The sequence below is a fragment of the Pan paniscus genome, chromosome 3, assembly GCF_029289425.2.
Source record: "Pan paniscus chromosome 3, NHGRI_mPanPan1-v2.0_pri, whole genome shotgun sequence".
NCBI lineage: Eukaryota > Metazoa > Chordata > Mammalia > Primates > Hominidae > Pan > Pan paniscus.
The window spans coordinates 57,774,287-57,802,015 of record NC_073252.2 but is presented as its reverse complement, the minus strand read 5'-3'; the positions used below and the strand labels follow the sequence as shown (position 1 = coordinate 57,802,015).

The 27,729-nt window shown below is 36.2% G+C and overlaps 1 protein-coding gene across 1 annotated transcript in view; it reads right to left on the bottom strand.

Moving 5' to 3' along the window:
- Positions 1–306: 306 nt before the first annotated feature.
- ADAMTS3 (ADAM metallopeptidase with thrombospondin type 1 motif 3) overlaps positions 307–27,729 on the bottom strand; it is a 290,472-nt gene continuing 263,049 nt past the window's right edge. The window contains exons 16-22 of the mRNA XM_003818364.6: positions 25,639–25,719; positions 23,549–23,712; positions 17,920–18,085; positions 15,294–15,426; positions 10,505–10,712; positions 8,405–8,522; positions 307–3,041 (exon numbers count right to left, since the gene is read on the bottom strand). Of these exons, the coding sequence (XP_003818412.1) occupies positions 2,473–3,041; positions 8,405–8,522; positions 10,505–10,712; positions 15,294–15,426; positions 17,920–18,085; positions 23,549–23,712; positions 25,639–25,719 (1,439 nt within the window). The 3' untranslated portion in view covers positions 307–2,472. The remainder of the gene's footprint in view (positions 3,042–8,404; positions 8,523–10,504; positions 10,713–15,293; positions 15,427–17,919; positions 18,086–23,548; positions 23,713–25,638; positions 25,720–27,729) is intronic.

Below are 27,729 nucleotides of genomic sequence, written 5' to 3'. Positions count from 1 at the left end.
CAGATTTTAAAAACAGAAGGTCACCATTTCCTTCTCTGAAATACTAGCATGATAGCCATCTTTCCTCATCTTCTTCATAGTTCTATGAGATAGATTTAACCAAAAAGCCACCTCCTGCAACCTCTTTTGTTTTTTTAAAAAATCATTCTAATATACCCTGATGTGAAAACAGGAGACAGTCACTTGAGTCTTTCAAGCAACTACAAGTAGCAAATAAATTTGATGCCATTTTACTGTGTAGGAGGAAATACACGTTTCCATTACACCATGATGAACCTAATGATAAAATCTAGATAGAGCCAGATGTATATTTTGTTAACATTTTTATTGGTACGTGCTCTCAATACAACAAACAGCATCAGTAGTGTACACTTTGATAAAAAGGAATTTTTAGCTTAGTAGAAAAGAAAGCCCAAAGGTCAGAAGTATAATGAATATGTACATCTTTATGGAAACTGTTTGTGTGACCATCTTTATCTTCCCCTGTGGATGAGATGTATGCACACACAAGTAAACTAGAGAGAATTTTATTCTATGGGAATTTTTAGGAAAAAAAAAAAAAGACTTAAGGCTTAGGGATTGTTTTACTATCTGGAATTTGCCTAATTTGACCTTCAAAGTTCTTGCACAAAGTAGCAGCAATTCTTTAGAGGTATAGAGTCAATAGTTTAAGCTGTTAGTTTACAACGATTAAAATGCAAAAGTTCTTGCACATTCTGTGCTTTGAGAGGTTAATTCATCTACATTTTAGTTTGCATAATATATTTTTAGATAGCTCAGGTACTGACCTCAAAATCATTATGCTGATATCACTATCTCCTCTCATGTACATGTAATTCATGATGCACTTATCTCTTTCAAAAACTTTTAAAAATGTTTCTAATTCACAATTTCATTGAACAGCTAGCTGAGTCCATACAATTTAATGTTTCCTTGAAGGGAAACAAGTCATCAACTTAATATCAACTACTAAAAATGCAAGATGTTTGCATAACATCAAATTTGTTCAGTTTTAGCTTTTGAGTTGGCTGTAGTAGTTTGCTTAAAGGTCTCTATGCACAGAACAAAGCATGCATCTCTAATTATGTCTCTCTAGTTTACCAAAATATGTAATTGATATTAGTGTAAATATTTAGTACATAAAAATACTATCAAGAAAAAAATCAACTTTTAATAAATATCTTCGGTTCTGAATTCTATGTACAAGTACTTTACATCTACTCCCTGGAGAGAGCATTTCTGGCTTTGCTGTGAGCAAGGTGACTACTGACATAAATTATTAGCACATTATTGCAGTCAGATGCATTGTGGTTGTGAACATTTGAACATGAACCATATGGAAAATAAATATCTCAACCATCGACATATGCTTTCTTGAACCTGCCTTCAAAGCCCCAAAGCTCTACTATACTCAAATGTCAATTCTAGACTGATGATATTTTTCTCAGCTACCAACATACAAATAAGTTATCCCACAACTTTTTCCTTTGCGATTATTACAGTACATTGAGTATAACTGTTTGTATCTGTCAACAATGCGAAAATTAAAAAAGAACACACACACACAAAAACAAAGGACACCTCAACGGTGCCTATTGAGGTCCTGGAAAGAGGGTTTCAGTTTTGTCTTGCACGAGTTCATTTACTATTCTTTGATCCCTGTGACTACAAGTGTACTAAGACACCAATCCTTTAAATTATAAGTATAGAAGGCAATAGGTAAGCTGATATCTGTATATCTATAGCTTTTGTGTTTTTTTCTTTTTCTATAATTTACGTATCACATTGTTGATTCAACAAAACCCTTTATGTTGTCAGTAGCTGTAATTCTAACTTCTCTTTTGTAATACTCTGCTTTGAAAATTAACCTATAGAATGTCAAACAAGGCAATACTCAACGACAGGCACCTAGAACATCCAGAAATGTAATATAGTAAACAATCATTTGAGAACACATCTCTTAAAATAATACTGATTTTTGCAATATACAGTATTTACACAACAGCTGCAAATTTGCTCATACAATATTTCTAATATAGATAAATAGGAATACAAGTCTAAGAATTCTTTGTTCCATATCCAAAATTTCTTGTTAAAGTGTAAACCATTGATATCTCTTTTTTAATTTTTACTGTAACTTTTCTAAAACAAACAAAAAGTCAGCTGATATGCACAATTGGTTCCAGTCCCTTTTCTGCTTCAGAGAGCGACCAACACAAACTTAGCAACATATTTTTCTTTTGTAATAATCTTTGGTGATTTCTTCCAATGAATTCTGGTAAATGAGTCAATGCAGAACAAAAGGAGGATGAAAGCAACTAGAAAGTGAGCCAGCACTTTCTGTTCTTCCAATTACAGATAAAATGAGCTGACGATCTATAGAGATTTCCACTTTAAACAAGCATATGCACCATGGGAAGAGAGAGGTTGTCCAGGTTTTCCTCTGGTTTCTAGCCTTTTTGGTTCACTTTCTCATCTTTCTAAGGTGGATGATCTTGTCGGACGTCTGTTGTCAATAATCTTTCCATCTTTCTTTGAGGTTCTTGCCTGAGAAGAAGCACCTATTGAATCACTGGCTGCAAAGAAGGAAGCAGCAGCCATTTGTGAAGCTGAACTGAGGTGGACCCTCTTGGTGGGTGGGGAGGATGGTACGGTGACCAGTCTCACAGTCTTACTTCCTGCTTGCTGAGCACTCCTCTGGGGTAAATTAGCACCATCAGATTTACTGTTTGGCCTGAAAGCAGCATATGCATTTGGACCTCCCACTGAAGAGATGCTACTCAAAGACATCTTCTTGGCAGGGGTCTCTGAATGATAAGGAACCAAAGATGTAGGCATCACTAGAGATCTAGGGAGGTCACTAGGGTTAGAGATGACATCATCATGAGTTTCAGCAGCTTCTAGAAGGTATGGTGGTGGCAGGGTGCTACTGCGCTTGCTGCAGGACTCACAACATAACTTGTTATAACCTGGTATGGAGCAGTATCGTGCCAACACTTCCATTTGACAGAATATGGACTTGTCTCCCAAACATGGTTCATCTGCAAAAATAAAAAGAAAATAAACTAACACTAGTATCTAAACATAAAATAAAAGGAGGAAAAAAATTAAAATTTTTAATGAATGTAAAAAGATTTAAGTGCAATCTGACACTAACGGGAGTGATCCACACGAGCTTTTGCATTAAAAATATGAATATTAGAATGAATTCACTAAAATAAGTAGTTCTTTGTCTACAAAGTCCTTGTGATGATCATTATTTTAATATTTCCACCAGGAGTCTTCAGACCACAGAGGGTATTTTTTTTCTCCAAGTAGGAACCTATATCTGATTTTAGAATGGGCAAAGATAATTTATTTAACGTTGTGGTTAAATTTTTAGGATGCAAAGGGGCATCTGTATTTTTATTTTATCGTATTTCTGACTTTCTCAGAGGGTACTCCCTACATTACGTTAAAATGTGAAATCAAAATAAATACTAAACACTTGTAAAAACAAAACAAATCTTACAAAGGTATTCTCCAAAGAATAATCAAAATACCATCTTGATTTAAAAAAATTCTCCAGTTTGAGATCGAGACCATCCTGGCTAACACAGTGAAAAGCCGTCTCTACTAAAAATACAAAAAAAATTAGCCAGGCGCGGTGGCAGGCGCCTGTAGTCCCAGCTACTCGGGAGGCTGAGGTAGGAGAGTGGCATGAACCCAGGAGGTGGAGCTTGCAGTGAGCCAAGATCATGCCACTGCACTCCAGCCTGGGTGACACAGCGAGACTCCGTCTCAAAAAAAAAAAAAAAAAAAAAATTCTCCAGTTTGAATAAAATAGTTTCATGTTTATCATTGAATATTCTCAGATTATTTGTTATTTGAATGCACAAATTTGGGTAAAGTATGCCAAATTTCTTATGAATAATTCATGGTTCTTACATTTAATTTTATTGAATTGACAGTACTTTATGTTTAAAGGATACTTAGTAACACTCATAAAATGTAATTTCATTGAATTGACAGCACTTTGTCTAAAAATTACTAAAGTAATACTCATAAAACACTTGATAACATCTAAAGTAACACTTCTAAAACACTTCATACTGCATGTGTACACATTATTTTTATTACTTTAAAATTTTATTGATTCCAGGTTACAAGAATCGGATTTCAGATAATCCAAATATTAAGCTCATAAAAATGTTAACTTGTGCATAGTTTTAGTCATCCTGGGTATACCTTACGAAATAAAGACATATCCTGTGCCTCTCTGATAACAGAATCAGTGCATAGAGTAGCATCCCTGCATATGTGCAACACAGAAACACTGATCCATGCCCAAAGAAGAAATGCAAAGAACTGTCAATTGTGGCATTTATGTAATAGAATCACTTAAAGTTACAGCCTATTATTGGGTAATACTATATTGCTAAGAAAGAAACTTGCTACATAACTCCCCAAAAATTGAAAAAATCCTTTTTCTAAAGTTTGAAACAAAAAAAGAGTCAGCTGGCAAAGCCAATAGAGGACTAAAATTACCAACATTGAGCTGTAATACTATGTCCACTTCCCAAATTGTGAAATGACTCATATATGCTCGACATGTGCAGGTCTGTTATATGGTATAATGTGTCTGAATACTTCATATAAGCTAGGTCATCATCTAATTATGTTATGAATGTCTGAGCATTATATTAATGAGTTTCACCTTAAATATTAATTTCTCTTCATGTGTGAATTACTTTTTTTTTTAAACCTGTATCTTAAAATAAGAAAAATGTCTTCTTTCTGTATGTGTCAGGCTCTAGGTCTCAAGAGGAGAGGACATTATTTGATCTTGTCCTCTCTTTTTCCTCTAACCCCTTTCCCCCATCGCCCCTGTTCGGAGGCCCCTCTTAGAAGTATGACCTGTTGGCCGGGCGCGGTGGCTCACGCCTGTAATCCCAGCACTTTGGGAGGCCGAGGCGGGTGGATCACGAGGTCAGGAGATCGAGACCATCCTGGCTAACACGGTGAAACCCCGTCTCTACTAAAAATACAAAAAATTAGCCGGGCGTGGTAGCGGGCGCCTGTAGTCCCAGCTACTCGGGAGGCTGAGGCAGGAGAATGGCGTGAACCCGGGAGGTGGAGCTTGCAGTGAGCCGAGATCGCGCCACTGCACTCCAGCCTGGGCGACAGAGCGAGACTCCGTCTCAAAAAAAAAAAAAAAAAAAAAAAAGAAGTATGACCTGTTTTCTCTGAGTTAGAGAAGGAGTCCAACCAAAGGTCTCCCATTTCTAAGTGTGAGCACTTTGGCATTGCAGAGTCCTGTTCATAACCTGGGTTTCATTAGGGCCAGAATTTACTTTTGTGTGGAGGAGCAAAAGGGAGAGATATTCTGAGAAAAATATGAGCAAAGGAATACATTAACCTTATGGTAATTTGCCTACTGATAAATGAGAAGAGCTTACAGGCAAAAAAAAAAATGGTACAATCAAAATACGGAGTCACATGAAAAAAATCAATCAATTACAAAAAAGGCAACTTTTCAGACTTCTCGTTCCACCCCCAAATCATTATAACAGGTTCTGGAAAAGAGATTCACACATGGTCTCAAAAGGCCATTTGATTCTAATAGCAGTTTGAGATTCTGATAGAAAGTATTACTTATTTTACTTCAAATATGGTAGTATTTGCGACCGTTAGAACTCTTAGGATTGCCCTTTGGGCCTCAATTTCAGAACAACAGAACAACTAAAAGGGATATGAAATCACTAAGATAGTTAAGCTATCTTATTAGCTCCCTGGTTTTATATTCAAAAAATTTCTTCTGGCTAAAGAAGGAGAATCAAGAAAATTCTTGCTAACCATTGGGCACGTCTGTAGAAATGCACAGCTGTACCAGCTCCAAGATCAATAAAGCTTACTTACAAAGTGGCAGCCTCTTAACAGGAATAACTACATAAGAATAAAATATTATGGTGACAGTATATGTTAAAACTTCTGAGTAAAGTTTGTTCTTTTGGTTTTGATTTGTATTTTGAGCTCTTACATATATCAATACTTTCCAAAGTAAAATGATTAAATATATAAGTCCTATGTCTCCCTCTCATGGTCAGATATGTTCTTGCTATAATATATTTCAGATGAAAATTTATAATGAAATAATTTATAAGGGTTGAAGACTTAAAGCCTGAAAATGAGCTTCAAAAAATAAAACATTTGACAAGATAGTGCTTTGCCAATTTTCTTGACAAAAAGCACCATTCAGCAGATGTCAATATTCAAACAATGTCTTACTTATGGTGTTGGAGGCCAAGGAAAAAGCAACTTCTTTAGGCCTGAGTCTTCTAATATGTGAAAACAATGTCCACAGTTGTCACTGGCATGGCTTTAGCAGGACTGCATTTAAGAGAAGGGTTGTGGTGGAGGGGGATGGGTGGGCTAGGAAAACAAGGCAGGAGAAGAAAATATAACGGAAGAGAGAGTGCAACAAACAGACGGGGGTGGCGAGAGACTGACTTGGGGTGAGAAAATGAGACAGGAAGAGAAAAAGACGTCAGTGGAGGGGCTAGGAAGAGAAAGATAGGAGGAGAAAGAGACAGACACAAGGAGTAAAAGATGGAGGAGTAGAGAAAAAGAGGCTGGAAGGAGAGGAAAAAGGTGGGTATGGCCTGAATGTGTGCCCCCAAAATTCCTTTGTTGAAACCTAATCCTCAAGGCAATGGTACTAACAGGGTGGGGCCTTTGGGAGGTGACTAGGCCATCAGGGTGGAGCGCTTATGAATGCAATTCATGCCCTTATAAAAGAGAATCAAGGGAGCTCCCTGGCCCTTTTCACCACATGTGGACAGAAAAACAAGGCACCATCTAGGAAGCCCTCACCAGACACTAAATCTGCTGATGCCTTGATCATGGGCTTCTAGACTTAGAACTCTGAGCAATAATTTTTTTTTATAAAGTACCCAGTCTCAGGTATTTTGTTATAGCAGCTAGAACAGACTAAGGCAGTGGAGGAGATAAGAGACAGGGAGAGAGAGAGAGGTGGAAGAGATGGAGAGACAGAGACAGACATACCAAGTTGGAGAGGAAGGGGAGGATAAAGAAAGAGAAAGGGAGAGGGTGAAGGGGAGGACACTGAGAAAGAGAAAATGGGAGAGGAAGGGAGACAGACACATGGAACAAGGAAATAGGGGAAAGAGAGAGCCAGGAAGAGGCAGGAGGAGAGAGAAGATGAGAGGGAAAAAGAATGATAGGAGGTACAGCCAGGGAGACTAGGAGAGGGAGAGGGAAGGACAGCAAGAAGAAAGAGTAAGGCCTCGAAAAAGCATGTGTGGCTGACATAGAAAATGAGCCACATACAGGCAGCAGGTGACAGCTCATCAGAGACAGAGCAAGACAGACACCAAAAATAAGAGAGAGACAGAGGACAGCAAATGGAGACACAGATGACCGAGCACAGGACAGACAGAGATGTGGATAGAGAGCTATGGAAATGGAGGCAGAAGGAGACAGTGATAGAGCCCAAAACCATCCAATATATTTTGCTTGTTTTATTTACTTATGTTTTGAAATGGAGTCTCACTCTGTCACCCAGGCTGGAATGCAGTGGCGTGATCTCAGCTCACTGCAACCTCTGTCTCCTGGGTTCAAGCAATTCTCCTGCCTCTGCCTCCCAAGTAGCTGAAATTACAGGCATGCGCCACCATGCCCAGCTAATTTTTGTATTTTTAGTAGAGACAGGGTTTTACCATGTTGTTCAGGCTGGTCTCGAACTCCTGACCTCAGGTGATTCACCCACCTTGGCCTCCCAAAGTGCTGGGATTACAGGCATGAGCCACCGCACCTGGCCCCATTTTGCTGTTTTAAAATAGCAAATTGACTAAATAAAGAAAACATACTCTGCTTTTGCCATACAGCAAGTTGGCAGGTCAGGCAAATGCTGAATTTTATCCTATGTGCAAGGTGTCTGTTTGAAGTTACTCTATGGATAGACAGTTATTGGAAATGGCTTTAGGGTTGAGTGACATTACCCACAGATCAAAATTGAATAATTTTAGTAAAATATTTCAAAATCTTTGCAAAATTATGATTTTAATAAAGATGTGAAGTTATAGTTAAATATAACAAGGAAAAATCAAGTAGTTCCTATTAGCAACACAAATTGATAGACGTTACATATACATGGCACAGCCCTCACTCCAATGCCACCAGCCAGAAATGGCAGGGCTATAGTGATCATGATACTTAAAAAGTGTAGGACATTACTTCAAATGCTGATCTTAAAGAACTGAATTGGACTAATATTTTCCAGGTGTTTTCCTTTGGTTATTTATCGTTAAACAAATATAAATTCTATAACTTCTCTCAAAAGGAAATTCTGCTTTTTGAGGTTTAAAAACATCAGAGCAGTGAAGTCAATTGGTGTGACACCTACCATTACAAGGAGGCAGTTGACAGGCTCTGACCGACTCAGGCTTTTCACCATCACAGTGGTCCCCAGCCCTGCAGAGGACCTGCCTCACCTCTGTTCCTTCACCGCAGGTCACTGAACACTGTAGAGACAAAGGCTGTGGTTACAGACATTTATTCCACCAAGACCATGCACACACACACACACACACACACACACACATACATACACAAAGACACAGAGATCTGGAGTGGGTTCTCTATTAAGTAATGCTGCACAGTGGTTTTGAAGACAGATACTACTTACTGAGTTTATATTCTGACTCCATTATTTACCAGCCTGGGCGCATTGTTTTTTCTACATAAGATTCACCTTCCTTATCTAGTGGAAAGCTGGGATAATAATACCTGCCTTATAAGATTGTTTTAGGACTAAATGAAGGCAAAGGAACAAAGTGTACAAAGCAGTAACAAAATTCCTGACACCTAGTAAGCATACCGTATGAAGAAGCCATGATTAATAACAATGGTAACATCTGCTGTAGTTTCTAAAAACAATGTTGATGATGTCTGTTCTCAGGGACCCAATCATGGTATTGACAGTCCTCACTTCTTCTTTCTTACAGATGGCAGAATTTACTGATAAGTTGCCTTGGATGGTTAATTCAACATCCTTGGAACTGCTATTACTCTGTGCTCTTAAGTTCATTTCTCTAATGAAAAGGTTTACTGCTCTAAAACTAAGCTCAGAAAGTTCCATGCAATGGCCCTAGGAAGGTGCTGTGGAGGAGGGACTTCTACTGAGACTTTGATATGCATTATCATTATCATCCTATGTGGGTGACCTGCTCTTGTACTATGGTTTGAATGTCCCCTCCAAAACTCAGGTTGAAATTTAACTGCCATTGTAACAATGTTGAGAGGGACCTTTAAGAGGTGGGACCTTTCTGAGGTGATTTATGGGCATGGGTTAATGCTATTATCTTGGGAATGGGTTAGTTATTGCAGGAATGGGCTACTGATAGAAGGAGCCTCTGTGTCTCTCTTGCATGCCTCCTTGCCATGTGATGCCTTCAGCTACAGGAAGACCCTCTCCAGATGCCAGTGCCATACTCTTGGACTCTGCAGCCTCCAGAACCATATGCCAAATAAACTTTTGTTCTTTATAAATTACCCAATCTGTGGAATTCTGTTAAAGCAGCAAGAAATAGATAAGACAACTTGCTTGTTTCTTCCTTTCTGGGCTTATTCTCCACTTACTCTTTAGTCTTCTGTCTGCTTTTTCATGCCCTTTCCTCCTATAATCTATTCTCCTATGACCCCAAGATTTCTTATTTTGAGTCTTTAGAAATATCTAAGACAGGTGGTAATAGCTGACAATGCAACATTGAGTCAGCCAATTAGCAAACAAACATCATCTGGACAGGTATGCTAGGCACTAGCTGAGTGCTGAGGAAACAAGGCATACTATTTTTGAGAAATGTGTGTACTAGTGGCAAATATAGATTCAAGAATCAGAGTTATAATACTCTGTCATGAACAGCATGGTAAAGTTAAGTTGTATTGCCTTTCAGATATAGAGGAGGAACTGCCAGGAAAGGTACCACCTGGAAGGTGGTCATTTGGACTACGGAGATGAGTTTTGGTGGAGAAGGAGAGATTATCAGGTAGGAGGAGGGGGAGTACAAGTCAGCTGAAAGGTAGGAGGCTCAAACAAGCATGGTCTGTTTGGAACAGTGTGAAGTTTACTCGAACTGGGACAAAGAGTTGGAATGAAGAAAGAATAAGAGGAGTTAGTGCAGTGCCAAATGGTGCTGGGCCCTGCATTCAATATTAGGGGTTTGGAATTTATACTGAAGGAATAGGGAAGTCAACAAAAATATTAGACAAAAGAACAGTCATCTTTCAGACTTCTTCTCTATGTTATGAAACACATAAACATGGTTTGCCCCTAACATGTACTGTCTTAAAGCATTAATTTTTCCTAACACCTCCAGGTAATTACAAAATATGCAGTAGTTTCTCAGTTCACACAAAGCCTAACTGATGTTTAAGCCAAATTAAAATATCTACACATGCTTACACACACACTTTACTTATGCATGCACAGAATTCACACACCTACCTCACTCCAGGGTCCTGTTTTCCACTGTGCAGGGCAGGGCACTCTGTTACAGGGCCGGCGGCTCTCGGGACGGTCACCCATGCAGTATTTGCTGTGCACAGAGCGGTTGGTGCCATCATGGAGTGGCTGAAGGCAGCGTACAGTGCGAAGCTGATAGCCAGAACTTCCACAGGTTTTGGTGCAGTGTTCCCATTCTTCTGCTACCCAGCTGTGGGTACCGGGGTTTAATATTGAAATTATCACTGGTATGTATAGTGTACACATTCCCACCTGCAAAGCCTAGACTTTTCTGCTCTCTAAGTGACTTGCAACCTAGTGGGCACACTGCAGTTCAGGAAGTGGTTTCAGAAAGATGGATATAATGGATAACTTTTTAACAATAGTAGGCTGAAACTTTTATTTTATTATTATTATACTTTAAGTTTTAGGGTACATGTGCACAATGTGCAGGTTAGTTACATATGTATACATGTGCCATGCTGGTGTGCTGCACCCATTAACTCGTCATTTAGCATTAGGTATATCTTCTAATGCTATCCCTCCCCACTCCCCCCACCCCACAACAGTCCCCAGAGTGTGATGACTTCCTGTGTCCATGTGTTCTCACTGTTCAATTCCCATCTATAAGTGAGAACATGCGGTGTTTGGTTTTTTGTCCTTGCGATAGTTTACTGAGAATGATGACTTCCAATTTCATCCATGTCCCTACAAAGGACAGGAACTCATCCTTTTTTATGGCTGCATGGTATTCCATGGTGTATATGTGCCACATTTTCTTAATCCAGTCTATCATTGTTGGACATTTGGGTTGGTTCCAAGTCTTTGCTATTGTGAATAGTGCCACAATAAACATACGTGTGCATGTGTCTTTATAGAAGCATGATTTATAGTCCTTTGGGTACATAGCCAGTAATGGGATGGCTGGGTCAAATGGTATTTCTAGTTTTAGATCCCTGAGGAATCGCCACACTGACTTCCACAATGGTTGAACTAGCTTACAGTCCCACCAACAGTGTAAAAGTGTTCGTATTTCTCAAATAGGATGTGGCTGAAACTTCTAATGCCCTATTTTTTTCTGCCTCTCAGTGACTCTGAAATCTTCTTCTTTCCTAAAGGATGATCTACAGAGGGTTTCTGAAACTCATCTTAAAGTTGCCCTGTTAGATTCAGGCATGAAGGCAGTTTTCAAGGATAGCACCAACTCACTCTCAGTTATATTGCCTAATGGTGTTAAACATCTGACAGTGAATCTTTAAAACAGAATCCATCTAATGGTTGCTAAGACACACTTACGATTTCTTTACATAACTTTCTGTTTTCACTATGGTTTCCTTCTCTCTTGGTCATGTCTATTATACATAGTTAAAAATCTGGTTCACATTCTACAGAGGATACACCTCATGTCTTTTTCTGGGTTGGACGAGGGCACATTTTTATAAAATCTGGAGAGTTCACTCATGTTTAAATATTTTAACTGATATGACTGTTTTATTTCTACAGTTGTTGCTATGAAGGCTACTTGACATATCTATACTGTTTGGATAATGCAGTTCTTGTTATTGGCCCTTACTGGGCCTGACAAGAGGTAAGGGTGGTGTGCATTGGGGCTGGGTAAAAACTGTTCACACAAATGCACCTGATAGAAACATTTCCAGAGGCATTTTCCAAAATATTAACCAGGGGACATTCTCAAATTCTAATGTCAGTGTCAGTGTCCCAAGCACTCTCCAAATCAGCTATGGATACAACATTACACACAGTTCTCCAGTACACATGCTTACCAAGTCCCAAAGGGTGGTCACCATTGACTCCATCTGGTTATGCAAGCTGTCTGTATGTAATTCAGGCTAAAATTAATTTGCCTTTTCCAAAGTTACCTTCCCTCTGCAATTTTTTTTCTTTCCATATATATGAGGCACCAAAATATAACCATGCTAAAACCTTGGCAGTCTTTGGTATTCACAGTTTAAGACTGCTTTAGCTTGTCAAACTGGTGGTAAAATGTCTCAAGGCAACTGGACTGAGGAATTTTGCTCAATTTTGAAGACCTCAGTGATGACTCTCTTTTGAAGACAAATATTATACTTCACAGATATAGGTACTTCTGATTACCTCCATTCCCTCCTAAGATCTCAGAATGAAAGTAAATGACAAAGATGTTATAAATCTAGAAAGACAAAGAAATTTGAGAGGAAGTCACAGCAACATAATTTTGGAACCTAGAAGACAGATGGACATATGGAAACTAACTCAGCAGATCTAAGAAGAATGAAGTCCAACTCAGCAGTACAAGGTGATGAGCAAACTGACTTGCACTGTAGAACTTTAGAAATATTTAGGGATTAGAGGCCTTAGATTCACTGTGGGCTGTGAAAACAAGGGTGAAGCCAAGACTGAAAGCAGGAGAACTAATGAAAAGTCTGTTTGGTAGCAGTTAGACCTCCTGATTCTTAACCATACAGGGTGATTTGCCCTCCTCCAAGGCAGAAGACATGAGGTTTATCCTCTGTAGAATGTGAACCAGACTTAACTGGATACAATAGACATGATCAAGAGAGAAAGGAACCACAGTGAAAACAGAAGGTTACATAAAAATCCATCTGTGAAATGGTGAGATCACTTTAGAAACCCATACACATTTCTAGAACAGCATTTAAACTGGCTTACACTCCCTAGGCAAGAAATTGATTCTGTTCTATGGAATCTATTTTATAAGAAAAACCCTAAATATACAATTAATTGAGGCTCTTTCAATAAAATAGCTGAGTCAGATCACCCTATAGTTGAGCCCACCAGCTACGACTGTAAGGCAAACTTCTAATCAGCCTTCTAAACACTGCATTTTTATACACGTATGAACATCCCAGGATTACCACATAGAAATCCTCTAACATAAATGATGGAGGTGGAGTGGGTGTGGAGAAGTGGAAGAAAAGAACTCAAAAGAAATTACTTAGAAACAGGAAATGAATCCTTGATATTCCAGAAGAGATAAAAGAATATATTGCATCTGTGAAATAAAAATCAAATGCCTTGAAAAAGAAATACCTGAATAGATCTCTTGAATATTAATGATATGATAGCAAAAATGAAAGGTTCGGCAAGTGCAACAATGAACAATAGGAGAGAAAATCCAAGCTACGAATGTCCTAGAAAGAAAGAACACTGAGGAACACGGGAGAATTTTTTTCAAAACAAAAAAAATACAAGAAAATCTTCCAGAGATAAAAGATATCCATTTTATATATTTAAAAGTTTGTGTCATTTGCCACAACATAGATGAAACTGGAGGAAGTTATGCTAAGTGAAATGAATCGGACACAGAAAGACAAATACCATGTGACCTTCACTTGTTTTCTAGATTCCATATGTGGAATCTATAAAAGTGGAACTCACAGAAGTGGAGACTAGAATGGTGGTGATTAGGGGCTTGGGTGAGGGTGAAGGAGTAATGGAGAGATGTTGGTCAAGGGGTACAAAGTTTCAGTTAGAAGAAACATGTTTTTGAGATCTACTGAACAGCATAGTGTCTATGGTTAATAATTATGAAATCGATATTTCAAAATTGCTAGGAGAGCAGATTTGAAATGTGTGCACCACAGAAAATGATAAGTATGTGATGTGATAGATTGGTTAATTAGCTGAGTTTAATCATTCCACAATGTATGCATACATCAAAACATTACATCGTACCCCATAAAAACATACAATTTTTATTTTTCAATTAAAAAACTCTGTAAGTACACAGCACAACGATGAGTAAAAATGAGCACCCAGTCAATTTCATCACTGGGATTTCAGGACACTAGGAAAAACATGACGGTCCTACAAACTTTGAAAGACAAAGAGACCAAAACAGGTCATTGAGAAAGAATTGAGAATCAGAATGGCAACTGACTTTTCAACAGCAACACTTGAGTGTAGATAATAACAGAACAGTATTTTTGAGTCTGAGGGATGATATATTATAGTTTGGAGTAACAGGAAATCCCAGAGAAGAGAAAGGTAGTAGGAATTCCAAGGAGAATGGTGAAAGGAAACCCTAGGATGAAAGCTGGTAAAAAGTCCAAGCTGGAGCTGGAACACAGAGAACTCTCTGTTCTCTAAGACTCTTCCATTTCTATGGAGACTAAAGTGACAGGATACTTGGATTTAGTATTTTGAGGGGATTGATACTGAGAAAGAGAGTTTGGGAATGAATTAGGGAAAAGTAGTAGAAGATCAAATACATAAAATCAAAATATTCATTTATTCTGGAAGAAACGTCACAAGAAAGAAACCATAATAATCAATGCATGCTGTGTGACTCAGGTATTAAGAGAGATACATGTTAATACAAACCCTGAATATTGTGATCAGTAAAAGGTATGTTAGGTCAGTAATGGGAGTAGCAGGGAAGGAAAAAGTGTGGCCTCTGGGTGTGCATTTGTGGAGTGGTCATAAAATAATACAATCTTCAGATTTCACAGTGAAAATTCAATGTATAATGTCTAACCCACCTCCCAAAAAAAGTCAGGGAATAGAAGCAAAAACATTTGACTTAGATGGAAGCAAGTAATTACCAAATATCAAAATAAATATAACAGTTGAAAGTGGTTGTTTTTGAGGAACAAGAATGTGGTGAAAGGCACAGAACTGCAGCTTTATATAATTCCTGTGAAGTGACTTGACTATTTAAACCATGTCTATATAGAGCTTTGACTGAAAATAAAATCAAAACTAAAAAGAGCTAAAGGCAGTGAAGTCCTGATTTTGACCTCCAGATATGATAGTTAAAATAGATGCTTACAGTGGATGTGTACACTCTTGAATATTGCACATTCGTCTAATAGGTTTCGGCTTTTTATTGGCCTCACAGAAGCTGCGATGGACCATTTTATTATCACTTTTCCTACGGCATCCATATTTAGTGTACTGGAAACCTGGAAAAGGAAATAAAGTTCTTTGGATTTAATCACTTCTTCATGCTGATACTTACTTGATTATTCACTTACTCATTCATACATTTATTCATCCATTCAATAAATATGTATTGAGTGCATACAATTCGGCACTTCAATAGGTGCTGAAGGTCCCAAAGAACATTAAATAAACAAAAACTTTTACCTTTTCAGAGAATACATTTGATAAGTATTGCAACTGCATGCATGTTAAAGAACTAGACTCTAAATATACACAGTCTAGTGTGAGAGAGAGATACGAAAACCACTGTGACAATACCTAGTGACATAGGCTTTTAGAAAACTATGTAAATAACTTACAGTAGAGGGCACCAAAGGAACACAGAGGGAAGAGATCTGTAACTTGGAGGGGAGGGGAAAGCTTAGAGGATCAGTACTTTTCTTCAGCAGAATACTGAAGTTCAGATAGTATGGGGTAATGGAAATGAAGCAGAATTATTCTCCAAGGAAAGGAAATAACGTGTGAAAAACTGTGGTTTCTTCATGTGGCTACAGGATCATGTGTGAAGAGTGCAGGAGTTAGGGAAGGATCAGATCTTGAAAGCCTTCAGTGTCTAACAAGTTTCTGGACATTATCCTGAAGGTTATAGGGAGTTACTGAGGGTCTCTCAAACATCAACTTTTATATTTGTAATTATGTATATAAATTTGAAAAAATTCAAACCTATCCAAAAGTTGTAAGAAAAAACAATATTTGTATACCTTGCACCTAGATTGATCTTTTGTGACTATGTCACCACATTCGCTATATTTCTTTATATATGTGTATGTGTGTAAATATACATATAATTTTGCTGAACCATTTGAAAGTTGAGGACATCCTGATCCTTCACTCCTAAATACTTCAGCACAGATTTCAGAAGTACATTCTCTTATATAACTATAATATAATTCTTAAAATCAGGACATTTAACATAGACATAGTGCTATTATCTAACATACAGACCTATTCAAAAATGTTCAATTGTCCCTATCATGTTATTTATGGCAATCGTTTTCCAGTCAAGGATCATATGTTGCGTTTAACTGTTATGTCTCCAGCCTCCATCAATCAGAAATAATTACTGAACCTCTTTTTGTCTTATGGCATTTACTACTTTTGAAATTTAAAAACTATTTGTTTTATAAAATGTTCCACAATTTGGGCCTGTTTAACTGTGTTCTAATGATGAGATTCAAGTGATTCATTTTTAGAAAGAATGCTACATAAAGTGATGTTGTGTCTTCAGGGCAACATGTTAGAAGACTGAAGGATTTTAATCTGGGAAATAATATAATTTTACCATTCATTCATGCATTCATTCAAGAAAAATTACCCTGCAAATTAAGGAAGAGAAGAACATCAATATTAGTTGGCTAGTTAAAAGGCTATTGCAATAATCGTCCCTCCCAAAGTGGTGACTGGAGTCTGGTGAAGAAGGAATAGATGTGGTAGATATGAAGAAGGTATATCTGACAAATATTATGACCAAGTAAATGTTGAGAGTACAGCAGAAGGGAGGGTCCAAATTAAATAAGCATCTTGTAATGGATAAAGAGATGTCATTTAAAATACTTAACTATTGTATTCCTCCCTCAAGAAAACACTTTAGAAATACAGCCTTGAACTTAAAATTATAAAATAAATAATTTACACAAGCACTGCCTAATACAAATTTTGTTCTCAATTATTTGCTGTCATTTTTGTAACAGCCTCTTGCCTTCTCCTGCCCATGGTGGGAAATTGGTAATGGAGCACTTGTTTAGAACTAGAGGAATGGATGATGGGAGAAATTGAGAGACATTAAATCCAGCTTAATAGACTCTGGAGAGGGAACGGAGGCAGCACAGTGCAGTGAGTGAGAGCATGTGTTCAGAAGCCAGGTTATCTGGGTTTGAATCCTATGGGCTCTGTGAAATTATCTGCTGTGTGCTTCAGTTTTGCTACCACTTTAACAGAGATAACAACAGTACCAACTGCGTAGGGCCATTGTGAGTATTCATGCATTGATATATAAAGCATTTAGAACAGTATCTGGTTTCAAATACATAGCATAGTCAGTTACACAGTCATGTAACCAATAGCTCTTTTATTATTAACTCTGGTAGAAATGCAGAGAGATACAGAAAGCAAAAGTAGGTAAGAAGAAAGATGAGGACCAGAGTACACTGAATTTGGGAGAGTTTTGGAGTTTGGGAAGAATAAAGTGATTAAGGGTACCACTACAGTAAATGCAAGACAAAGGACCTGAGAGAAAAGGGCAAGAGGATTTTAAGGTCTGCCACTGTTATGAAAGGAATCCTATGATTTGGTGATTCTGAGATTTCAGTAAAAATGTTTTGTATTGATGTTTTGATGGTTATGTTTGGTGTTTCTCAGATTGTGGCCTCGATTAGAGACAGCAATAAAGGTAGAAGCAAGATTGGTTTTTATATGCATTACATTTTAATATAATAAATGTGTTCAATTGTTACCTCCACCACAGGGTTTGGAACACTGAGACCAGCTCTTCAAAGCCCACTCAAAAGTATCTAATTCTTCCTGGATGACATTGTTGCTGTTGATTGTAGGTACAGAGTCTTCATGGATGATGTACTTATATGTCAGGCTAGAGCGGGTATCATTTTCTTGAGGTATAATCTAACATACACATGAAATCAATATGTAAATCACCTGAGGGTTTTAAATTTTGAGTGTAAAATTACAAATATTTCAGAATATTGCTCTTATTAAAACTGAAAACTTTCAAATAGTTTCAAAAATTATGGTTTTATTTCTATAAACCATAGTGCAAATGTGCCCTGCTTAAGAAAAAGATGAAGTATCTATAAAACTTTTAACATAAAAGTGTTAAAAAATACATACACTGAGGAGTAAGAGTTTGTATTATAAAAATAATAACTTTATAAGGTTCACTGTAGGTTTCCTTAAATTATATCATCTCCTTTTTAAAGGATTTTAACTTTTAGATGTAAAGAATTATAATTAAAATTAAAGGATTAAAATTTTTAAATTAAAATTTTTAAATTTTTAAATTTTTTGAATTTTTAAATGTAAAAATTTTGATGCATTTTAAAATTGTCTTCAACTGAAATTGTTGTGTTGTGATGATAAAGACAGTAATGTTCCCTCCAGAAAATATATACATTATGGAAAAATAGAAAGAAAATGAAAAATCATAATTCTACCTAACTAGAGAAAACCAGTCACTTTTATTATTGTGATAGTCCCTCAAGATATTTGCATTGTGTGTGTGTGTGTGTGTGTGTGTGTGTGTGTGTGCAGACATATTTACTTTCCTGGCTTTGTTTATTTCATGTAACATGCACATTTCTCAAAATATTCTTTGAAAACATGCTTTTGCAGTGTGGAATGATGGTCATTGGAGACTCAGAGGGGTCAGAGGGAATGGAAGGAGGGCTGAATGATGGGAACTTGCTTGGTGGGTACAATGTGCATTGCTCCAGTGATGGATGCACTGAAGGCCCTGACTTTACCACAATGCAAGATATCAATGTAGCTAAATTGCACTTGTACAAAAAAAAGTTAAAAAAAGAAAATATACTTTTAAATGTCAGCATAGTCTGTAATCCTAAAATTGTTATGTATTATTGTTAATAAGTGTGTGGTAACTCTTCAATATTTGTATTCATTAGAAATTTTCCCAACCTTTGTGGGGATTTCTGGCGTTTCTTAGTAGACTGAAGAGAACAAACATTTTTTATAATTCTAGTTCTTCTGATAGACTGGTGAATGGTCCTCCGGAACAGTTAGAACAATTGTTACTTTAATAATGAGAGTGTATGAAAGTGGCCATTTGACACTACATGTTACATAATTTTCACCTTTATTAATTGGATGGGAAAATATCATGATTTTAGTTGTTATTTATTTGATAACTAATAAAGTTTAATTTTCCTAAGTTTATTACTCACTTATATTTTAAACACTGTACATTGCATGACTGTCCTGGTTTTTATTGGAACTGTACACATTTTTTCTCTCCTAATCTGTGCACTAAAGATATGAATTCCTTTTTGTAATATGAGTTGCAAATATTTTCTCAGTTTGTCTCTTGCCTTTTAATTTTGTTCAGGGCAAAGCTGCCTTTAAAAAAATTGATTTTCATGTAGCTTTCATAGGATTTTACTGATTATGCAAAGAGAGAAATGTGCAATTCATTGGTATTCCAAACTAAATTTTTAGAACTACCTTTTGTTTGAGAAATGAGGTGATACTAAAATCAGTGGGGGTAGAGGATCTGGTTATCTGGTTTTTATTCTCTTTTTTCTGTCTTTGTTTTTAAAACAGCATTAAAAATCAAGCACCATTCGAACAACCCTTACACTCTAGCCAGATATCTAATTCTCTTTGCCCCAGACAGCCTAGCCACCATGTTCCAGGACTCAGAATGGAAAAGCAATGTCATAATGATAGAACATTGCTTGTCTACACCCTCGTCTCCTAGCTACAAATCTCCCTCTTGTACCTCCAGCCCACACCACTTGCTGTGGTCAGATTATAATCAGTGGGCAAATCTTGAAGCATCTATCATGATGGTTAAGCATCAGGTCTCTAAAGCCAGATACTCATGTTGCTAGAAAAGAATACAATGTAATTATATCAGCGTGAAATACAGCTTCTGGCCTCCAATCATTCATATTTAAAATAATCTAAATAAAACTTTGATTAACATATATTTTATTATGGAACAGGATGAGAGTCTAGAATAGATCCACATAAATGTGGATAATTAATTTTGACACAATTGAAAGGCATTTTAATAAAGAAAGGACAGACTTTTAACAAATAGTGCTAAAACAACTGGACATCATGATGGTTTAAGAAATGTAGATACATTAGGTAAAAAAGGACTGAGAATTCCGTCTCGGTTTCACTGTCCCATGTTCTCGCTCACTTGAGTTACTTGCTGTAGTGGAAGTCAGTGCCATATTGTGAAGACGTATAAGCATCCTATGGAGAGGCTTAAGTGGTAAAGAATCATGGACTGCTACCCACCACATGGAAAAGCTGGGGAACAATCATCTGAGGCCTTTCAGCACCATGTGGCTAAGCTTGGAAGCAGAGTAACCCCCAGTCAAGCTGAGATGACTCTAGCCACAGTTGACAGCAAACTCATCAGATACTCTATGCCAGAACTAGCCAGTTAAGTGGTGTCCAGATACATGTTCCACAGAAACTATAAGTATTGCTTGTGTTCAGCCACTAAGTTTGAGGGTAATTTGTTTTACAACAATAGATAACTAATATAGACATCCATATGCAAAAATAAGGACCTAACACTTCATACAAAATTAACCCCAAGTGATACATATACCTAAATGTAAAATGTATAACTCTAAAACAGTTACCAAAAAAAGTAGGAGAAAATGTTTTGATGCTGGATTAGACAAAAAAAAATTTCGTAACACCAAAATCTTTATCCACAAAAGAAAACATTAAAAAATTGGACTTCGATAAAGCTAAAATATTTTGCTCTATGAAAGAAACTACTAAAAGAATGAAAAGACAACCTATGGACTGGAATAAAACATTTGCAAATCATGTATTTCACAGAGGACTTGAATATACAAAGAGCTCTCGAAACTCAACAAAAAGAAAATATAACAACTTTAACAATGGGCGAAAGATTTGAACAGATATTTCAAAATGGAACTAATTTTCAGAGAAAAAAAACCCTAAAAATTGAGTGGAGCAATTTGACTTAAGTATAATATTTTATAGGAAATCCAATAAATAAAAATTCTGTATAAAACAGAAACTAACAATAAATTTCAAATCAAGTAGATGTCTTCTGCTTTCATCCATGAGGGAGTAATGGAGTTGCCGTCTTGATATTAAAAGCTATAAAACTGGGCAAAATATTTGCAGAAACTTTTTTTTGTTGTTTGGCAATGTATGTCATGACAAAGGACACCAATCCTTGTAAGAAGAGAAACAAGCCAGATCTTATTCCTGACAAGGGCCAGGTTCTGGACCTGGAGCTAGATTAGAGTTTGGAACTTTCAGAGCCGGCCACTAAAGAAGAGGGGCCTGCTTAGAGAGATCACCTAGAAATCTACATGGGTCCATGACTGAGGGTTGGTCTGTGTATGCTCAAGCCAAGACACCAGGCAGTCCACAGTGGGAGTGCTGGGGGTGGGACAGAGATACCAGAAACCAGGCAGGGCTGAGCCTGGCACCATGAAAGGCCACACCATGGGAAGAAGGACAACACTGAAATAGACTAGCTGTAAGGAAGAATAAAACTAGGCCTTAAAGGATCAGAATGATCTGACAATAACTTAACCTCCTGCCAGAACAAAACCAGACATCTTACAATTTATCTTCCAAAATGTCGAGTGTACAAGAAAAAAAGAAGCAGGAAATGTGATCCATAAAAAAAATTGACAATGTGAAGACCCAGAACTTAAAGGGTAACTTAGATGTAATGAGTGAACATTATGAAAAATTCAGCCGAAAAATGGAAATAAAAAAAAAAAGAACCAAATGGAAATTCTAGAAAAGAAAAGTGCACCATCTGATATGAAAAATTTACTGGATAGGCTCAAGGACAGATTGGAGATCACCTAAGAGAAATAGTGACTTAGAGCTCAAAGGGAATAATCCGATCTGAAAAATGTATTTTAAAAAAGATTATAAAGGATGAACAGAGCCTGAGACTTGTAGAACAATTTCAACTGATTTAAGTGAGTCCTAGGAGTGAAGAAGAGAAAGATGGGGTGGGGGTGAGGGTTTGGGAAAAACAACTAACTAGAACACATCATGGGAAATTTACCCAAATTTGGTCAAAAACATCAACCTACAAAGCCAAGATTCTCAGTGAACCCCAAGCATAAGACATACAAAGAACACGGTAAACTGAGTATATCACAGTCAAACTGCTAAACCAACAAGACAAAACAAAAAGATGAAGAGAAAAATCTTAAAAAGCAGCCAGAGAAAACTGACACATTACATGCAGTGCAGCAATATAAATGAGACTTCTCTTCATAAATGATGGATTCTGGAAGGCAAGTGCTGTATAAATGAGTAAAAGAGGGCTCCTGTATATTGGCCCCTAGGTTCTTTCTTCACAGCAGGCTGAGGCTGAGATCTGTTAGCTCAAAAGCCCTCTGCTGCCAAATACAAACTTTTATACATCCAGTTGTTTTTAACGCTGCCCAAATGAGGGAGTTTTAGCCATTCGGGGACTGCCTGCTTTGCACAGCTCTAGGAAACTACATCCAACATCTGCTAGATATGAATAAGACCTTCTGGCTATAAGGACCTCACGCAGCTGCCTCCCTTGGAGCCCTCTGACCCACAGACTCTCTTCTGTGCTGCTGAATGACACCACCTAGGCACATAAACCACCTCAGATTCCCCTCTTTCTCAGAAGTTCCCTTGCCCTTCTCTCCTCTAGGTAGTGGCCCCACTTGCAAACCAGCTGAGGCCTAGTCCAAATAAAGTGTGGGTGTGCTACTGCCACCTTGTGGCCATATATTTTTCTTTGATCAGCCCCCAAACCCTTGGAACTCGCTGCAAGATCATAAAAACACAGTGCTGAAAGAAGGGAAAACAGGAAATAAAAAACCAAAAAACTAGCAACTCAAATTCTATATCTAGTAAAGATATCCTTCAAAAATGAGGGTGAAATAAAGATATTTTCAGATCATTGACAGATGAGAGAATTACTTGCCAATACACCCACACCACAAGAAATGCTAAAGATCTTTATATTCAAGGTAAATGATACTAGATGGAACGTCAGATGTACAAAGTAGAATGAAAAGCATACAAAATGGTAAATATGCAAGTAAATACAAAAATCTACTTTTAGTGTTGTCTTTAAAAGATGATAACTGATTATTTAAGTCAAAAATCAGAATGCTGCATTATTCAGTTTATAATGTCTATATAATAAATTACATGAAAATATTGCACAAAGAGTAGGGGGGAAGATAAATGGAATTATTTTAAAAAGCAACTCATGTTTCAAAGTTCAAAGTACACTTAATGTTCAAGGTAAAAGTGTTTTCAGATAAATTAATTATAAAGTAAGCTGAGCTAACTATACCATGAGCCCATAATGCCACATACCAAAACAATAACAGGATCATGTAAAGGTCCATCGGTGTGAAGACTTTCAATGTCATCTTCAATGTTATAATCCCACTCCACACCAAGATCTATGAAGGTCCGCGACTTGGCTTCCTCCCCTTTGCCATTTAAAATATAATGGCCTGTAGCCTGGTTCTTAATAGCTAAAGGAAGAAAAATGAGTAACCAGCATACATTTTATTTTATCATATTAAGTGCTGAAGATTCACAGCAAGTATATCCTTTCTACAAATCAATGACCATGTTTCTTTATTAGTAGCAAGGAATCAAAATGGGTGTTAGTTCTGATATTATTTCCATTGTCTTGATTAGGCATTCAAAACTCTCAAGAAGCATTCCTAACTAGTCAAAAATATGGCAAGATGGTTAAATAGGCAAAAATAATGTTTGCAAATATTCCCATTTGAAAACATCGTCAAAGAGGTTAATAGTTTCTAAATCATTTATCCTATATATTTCCTTAGAAAACTGGGAATATCTTGAAAATGATAGCTACCTTTTCAATAATTAATAGAAACAATTTATGCTAGGATAGCATATAATGTAATGGTTAATTATTGCATATATTTTTTAAAGTTGGTCAAAATATTTATAGTCATCCAACATAGTTGAAGTAATTTTTCAGGCAACAATTTAGTTCTCATGATTGTAAAATTCCAGAGCCATATCATCTACTCATATAGTTAGAAAAAGCTGCTTACTGCTAATGGAATTCTTAATGTAGTATATATTTATTACATATTATACAATGAAATAAAATGCTGGCTTAATGAGTAAAAAATAATGAATGGGATTTTAAATTTTAGATTTGTTTATCAGCATATAATGTTACATTAGAAAGCAAAATTTCATGTTACTACAATTATTGAAAATGTGTGAAAAACATGAGTAATTTTAATTAAATGTATTTATTCCTCTTGGGCTTTAAACTGGTCTATTTTTTCCAAGGACATTAATATGAATTCTAGGATGAAAAATAAGGGATTTTAAATGCTTGAGAGAGAACTATAGCTGACTGCTAGACTACTATGACATTTAGTAGTGAATATAATTTAAATGTGTTTAAAAATTCTATGAAACACCATAAAACAATGCACTTTTTAAAGTCACAACTGAAATAAAACAATTTGCTACAAATTTTCATGGAGTTGATACGTGATGTCTTAGCTTCGGAAATTATCTTAGTGTTCTTATAGGCCAAGGAATAAGTAAGTTATGTTTACATTTGTCTATACAATTTAAATGTAAACCTCTTTAAAGTGACATTTCCATGTAATCGTCCCATAAAAGAAAAAAAAATCTTCTTGTGGAAATTATAATCAGCTCTCCGTGGCAAATGGATCTGCATGTGCCAGTCAAAAACCTGACACATGTCAGATATTAGAATAATTTAAGATTAGATTAGTAAAATTCACCTGTGGTTGCTTTTCAAAGAATGTGAAATACAATAAAAATAAGGATACGTACAGTATTGGATCAATCAAAATATCAGAACTTATTTGTAAACATAAGTATGATGAATTTTTCTGATATTCCTTGATTTAGTGGATTTTATTAACATATTTATTTTCTTATTCCTTATAACAGAGCAAAAAGTGTATAAGAAATATAAGCTTGTCAAATGATTTTTCCCTCATATAATTAGGAACCAACCCCAGTTTCTATACAAAATTAAAGCTCTACTTTTTTTATGTTTCTTGTTTTAAAGTAAGCATAGTTGGGAGAAATGACCAAAAAAACCCTACATAACATTCAATTAATGCATTTATATATTATTTTGATTCTTACATATACATATGCACATGTATGTACATATACATATGCACATGTACGCACATATACGTATGCACATGTACGCACATATTCGCATGCACATGTACGCACATATACGTATGCACATGTACGTACATATACGTATGCACATGTATGTACATATACGTATGCACATGTATGTACATATACGTATGCACATATATGTGTATATATATACATATCTATATTTAGGATTTCTTTGACATTTCAATGTTTCAGTGCATGTTAAAGCAGAGACAGCAGACAGAAACACTTACCAAGAATATGAGGAGAAGCCTCGTCTTCTTGGATTAACACATGTCTAGCCCCAGGGGGTATATCAAACATCTTAAGGTACCCTTTGCATGTGTAGTAAATATTGTAGGAAGCAAAGAAGAAAACAAAAGCAACAACCACGGTTAGTTGAGCACTACATTCTTACTGCTTCTGCGTGCAGAAGAGGGCATCCATAAATTTAAAGAAGCAGTTTCGGAAATTAACTTCAAAGCATTGGTAGCTTTTGTGACATCCAACATGAAATTAGAGGAAACTTTTTTTTTTTATTAAAGAGGGAAAAAAGTTAATCTTGTTACCAACGTATTAGTCACTTATCTTGCATTGACCTTCAAATGATGTGAACAACAATTCAGGCAAATACTATGCTTTCCTGTGTCCCTCTGTGTGATTCTAGTTTTCTAAACCATCCTTTTGAAGTGGAGTCAATTTTTAGTGAAAGTTCACTTAAGTGGTAAACTTTTTGGGATATGTTATCTGCTTACATGTTATTTTAAAAGTCTAAGAGGGAAGTATAGACAGCTAAACTTCTAATTATTAAAATATTTTCATATTTAAAGCCTTCTTTATTCTAAAGGAGTTACAACAGAAAAATCAGTGCTTTCATTTTTCTTGTGATCAGTATTAATTTTAAAGCTTTAGACAAGTTTTATGATGGGACTATTTTAACCAAATCGACAACATGGATTTTAAACCACTTAGTTGGAAAATGTGTGCAAGATGTGTTATGCATTGCCTTTATATGCACCCTAACCTCAAAACCTCCTAAGCCAGAAATAAGAAAATCAATATGCTTAATAGGTTGCTTTGTGTTTTAAAATCATATGTCATTCCTATTACTGTAAATGTCATATATCACATACTATGTTGATACTATCACATGTCCTAAAAATTATCTTACAATCATTTAGAATTAAGATTATGACCATAAATCGTAAATATTATGACCTGACAATAGTCAGGTCAATTAGAACAGATGTTATACATCTCATTATCGTACAAATAAATGAATATAAAATGATTATGTAACCTACACCTTCAATACATTATGAAACATCCAATACATATTCTATGGAGAATATTAACAGAAATCCAGTTATCAATCCACAATTATTGATGAAATAAGAAAAAACAAGTGTTTTTGTCATTTGTATATGTGTAATAACATACACCTATGAATAGATTTACCTAAGTCTTTCACAATATTTATTAGTGTCCTAACTAAATAAAGTGGTCCTTTTGGGATCAGGGTGTTCAGCACTTTAGCCTGGGGTAAAGTCTAACACATGAAATGTACCATGTTTGCCTGAGTACACAGTGGCTAAAAGGAACATGCTTAAGATGCCAAGTACAGCAAAACAGCTTGATGCCATTTATGGATGCCCATCTTTCTGCAGTTTGCTACAACTTACCCAGTACGTTTTTAGCTTCTCTTGTTTCAGCAAGAGAAATATTACGAGCTCCTTTGGGTAAAGTGAAAGCGCCTCTTGTCTTCCCTTAAACAGAATGTCTTTAATTAGTGGAGGGTTCATGTTTATCAAAGTCTTGTTGTTTCATTGACTATCCCATAAGTCATATATTTTATTAGGCAAGTTATAAAATATGTTCTGTAAGTTTATGTGTTGAAGTCACAATGCATTTGTAATAGATAATGCCAATAAACTGTTAATAGTCAATGAAAGTAAGACTAAGCATGAAAGTAAGACTAAGTAGATGATTTGAAGTTGAATACTTGCAGATTTCATTTTCCAGCAACTTCAATTCTTTATGGCACCTCTTGCTTAAATGTTTTCCTGTTGGAAAAGGTTAATTAGTCTATTAAATCACTATGATGACAATATTAGTGCAAAGATATGGAAGTTAGATTATCTTTGAATGGTTTGAATTGGTATGACAGATGAAAATTTTCTAATGTTCTTTTGGCCTTGATTTGCAAGTTTAGCATGATGTTTGAACTCTCTGAAAAACAGTATCAATACCTTATATTATACATAATATACAATGAATGAACATGGCAAAACCTTTTCTTTACATTATTCACTGTGGAAATAAAACAAAATGAATTATTTTACATC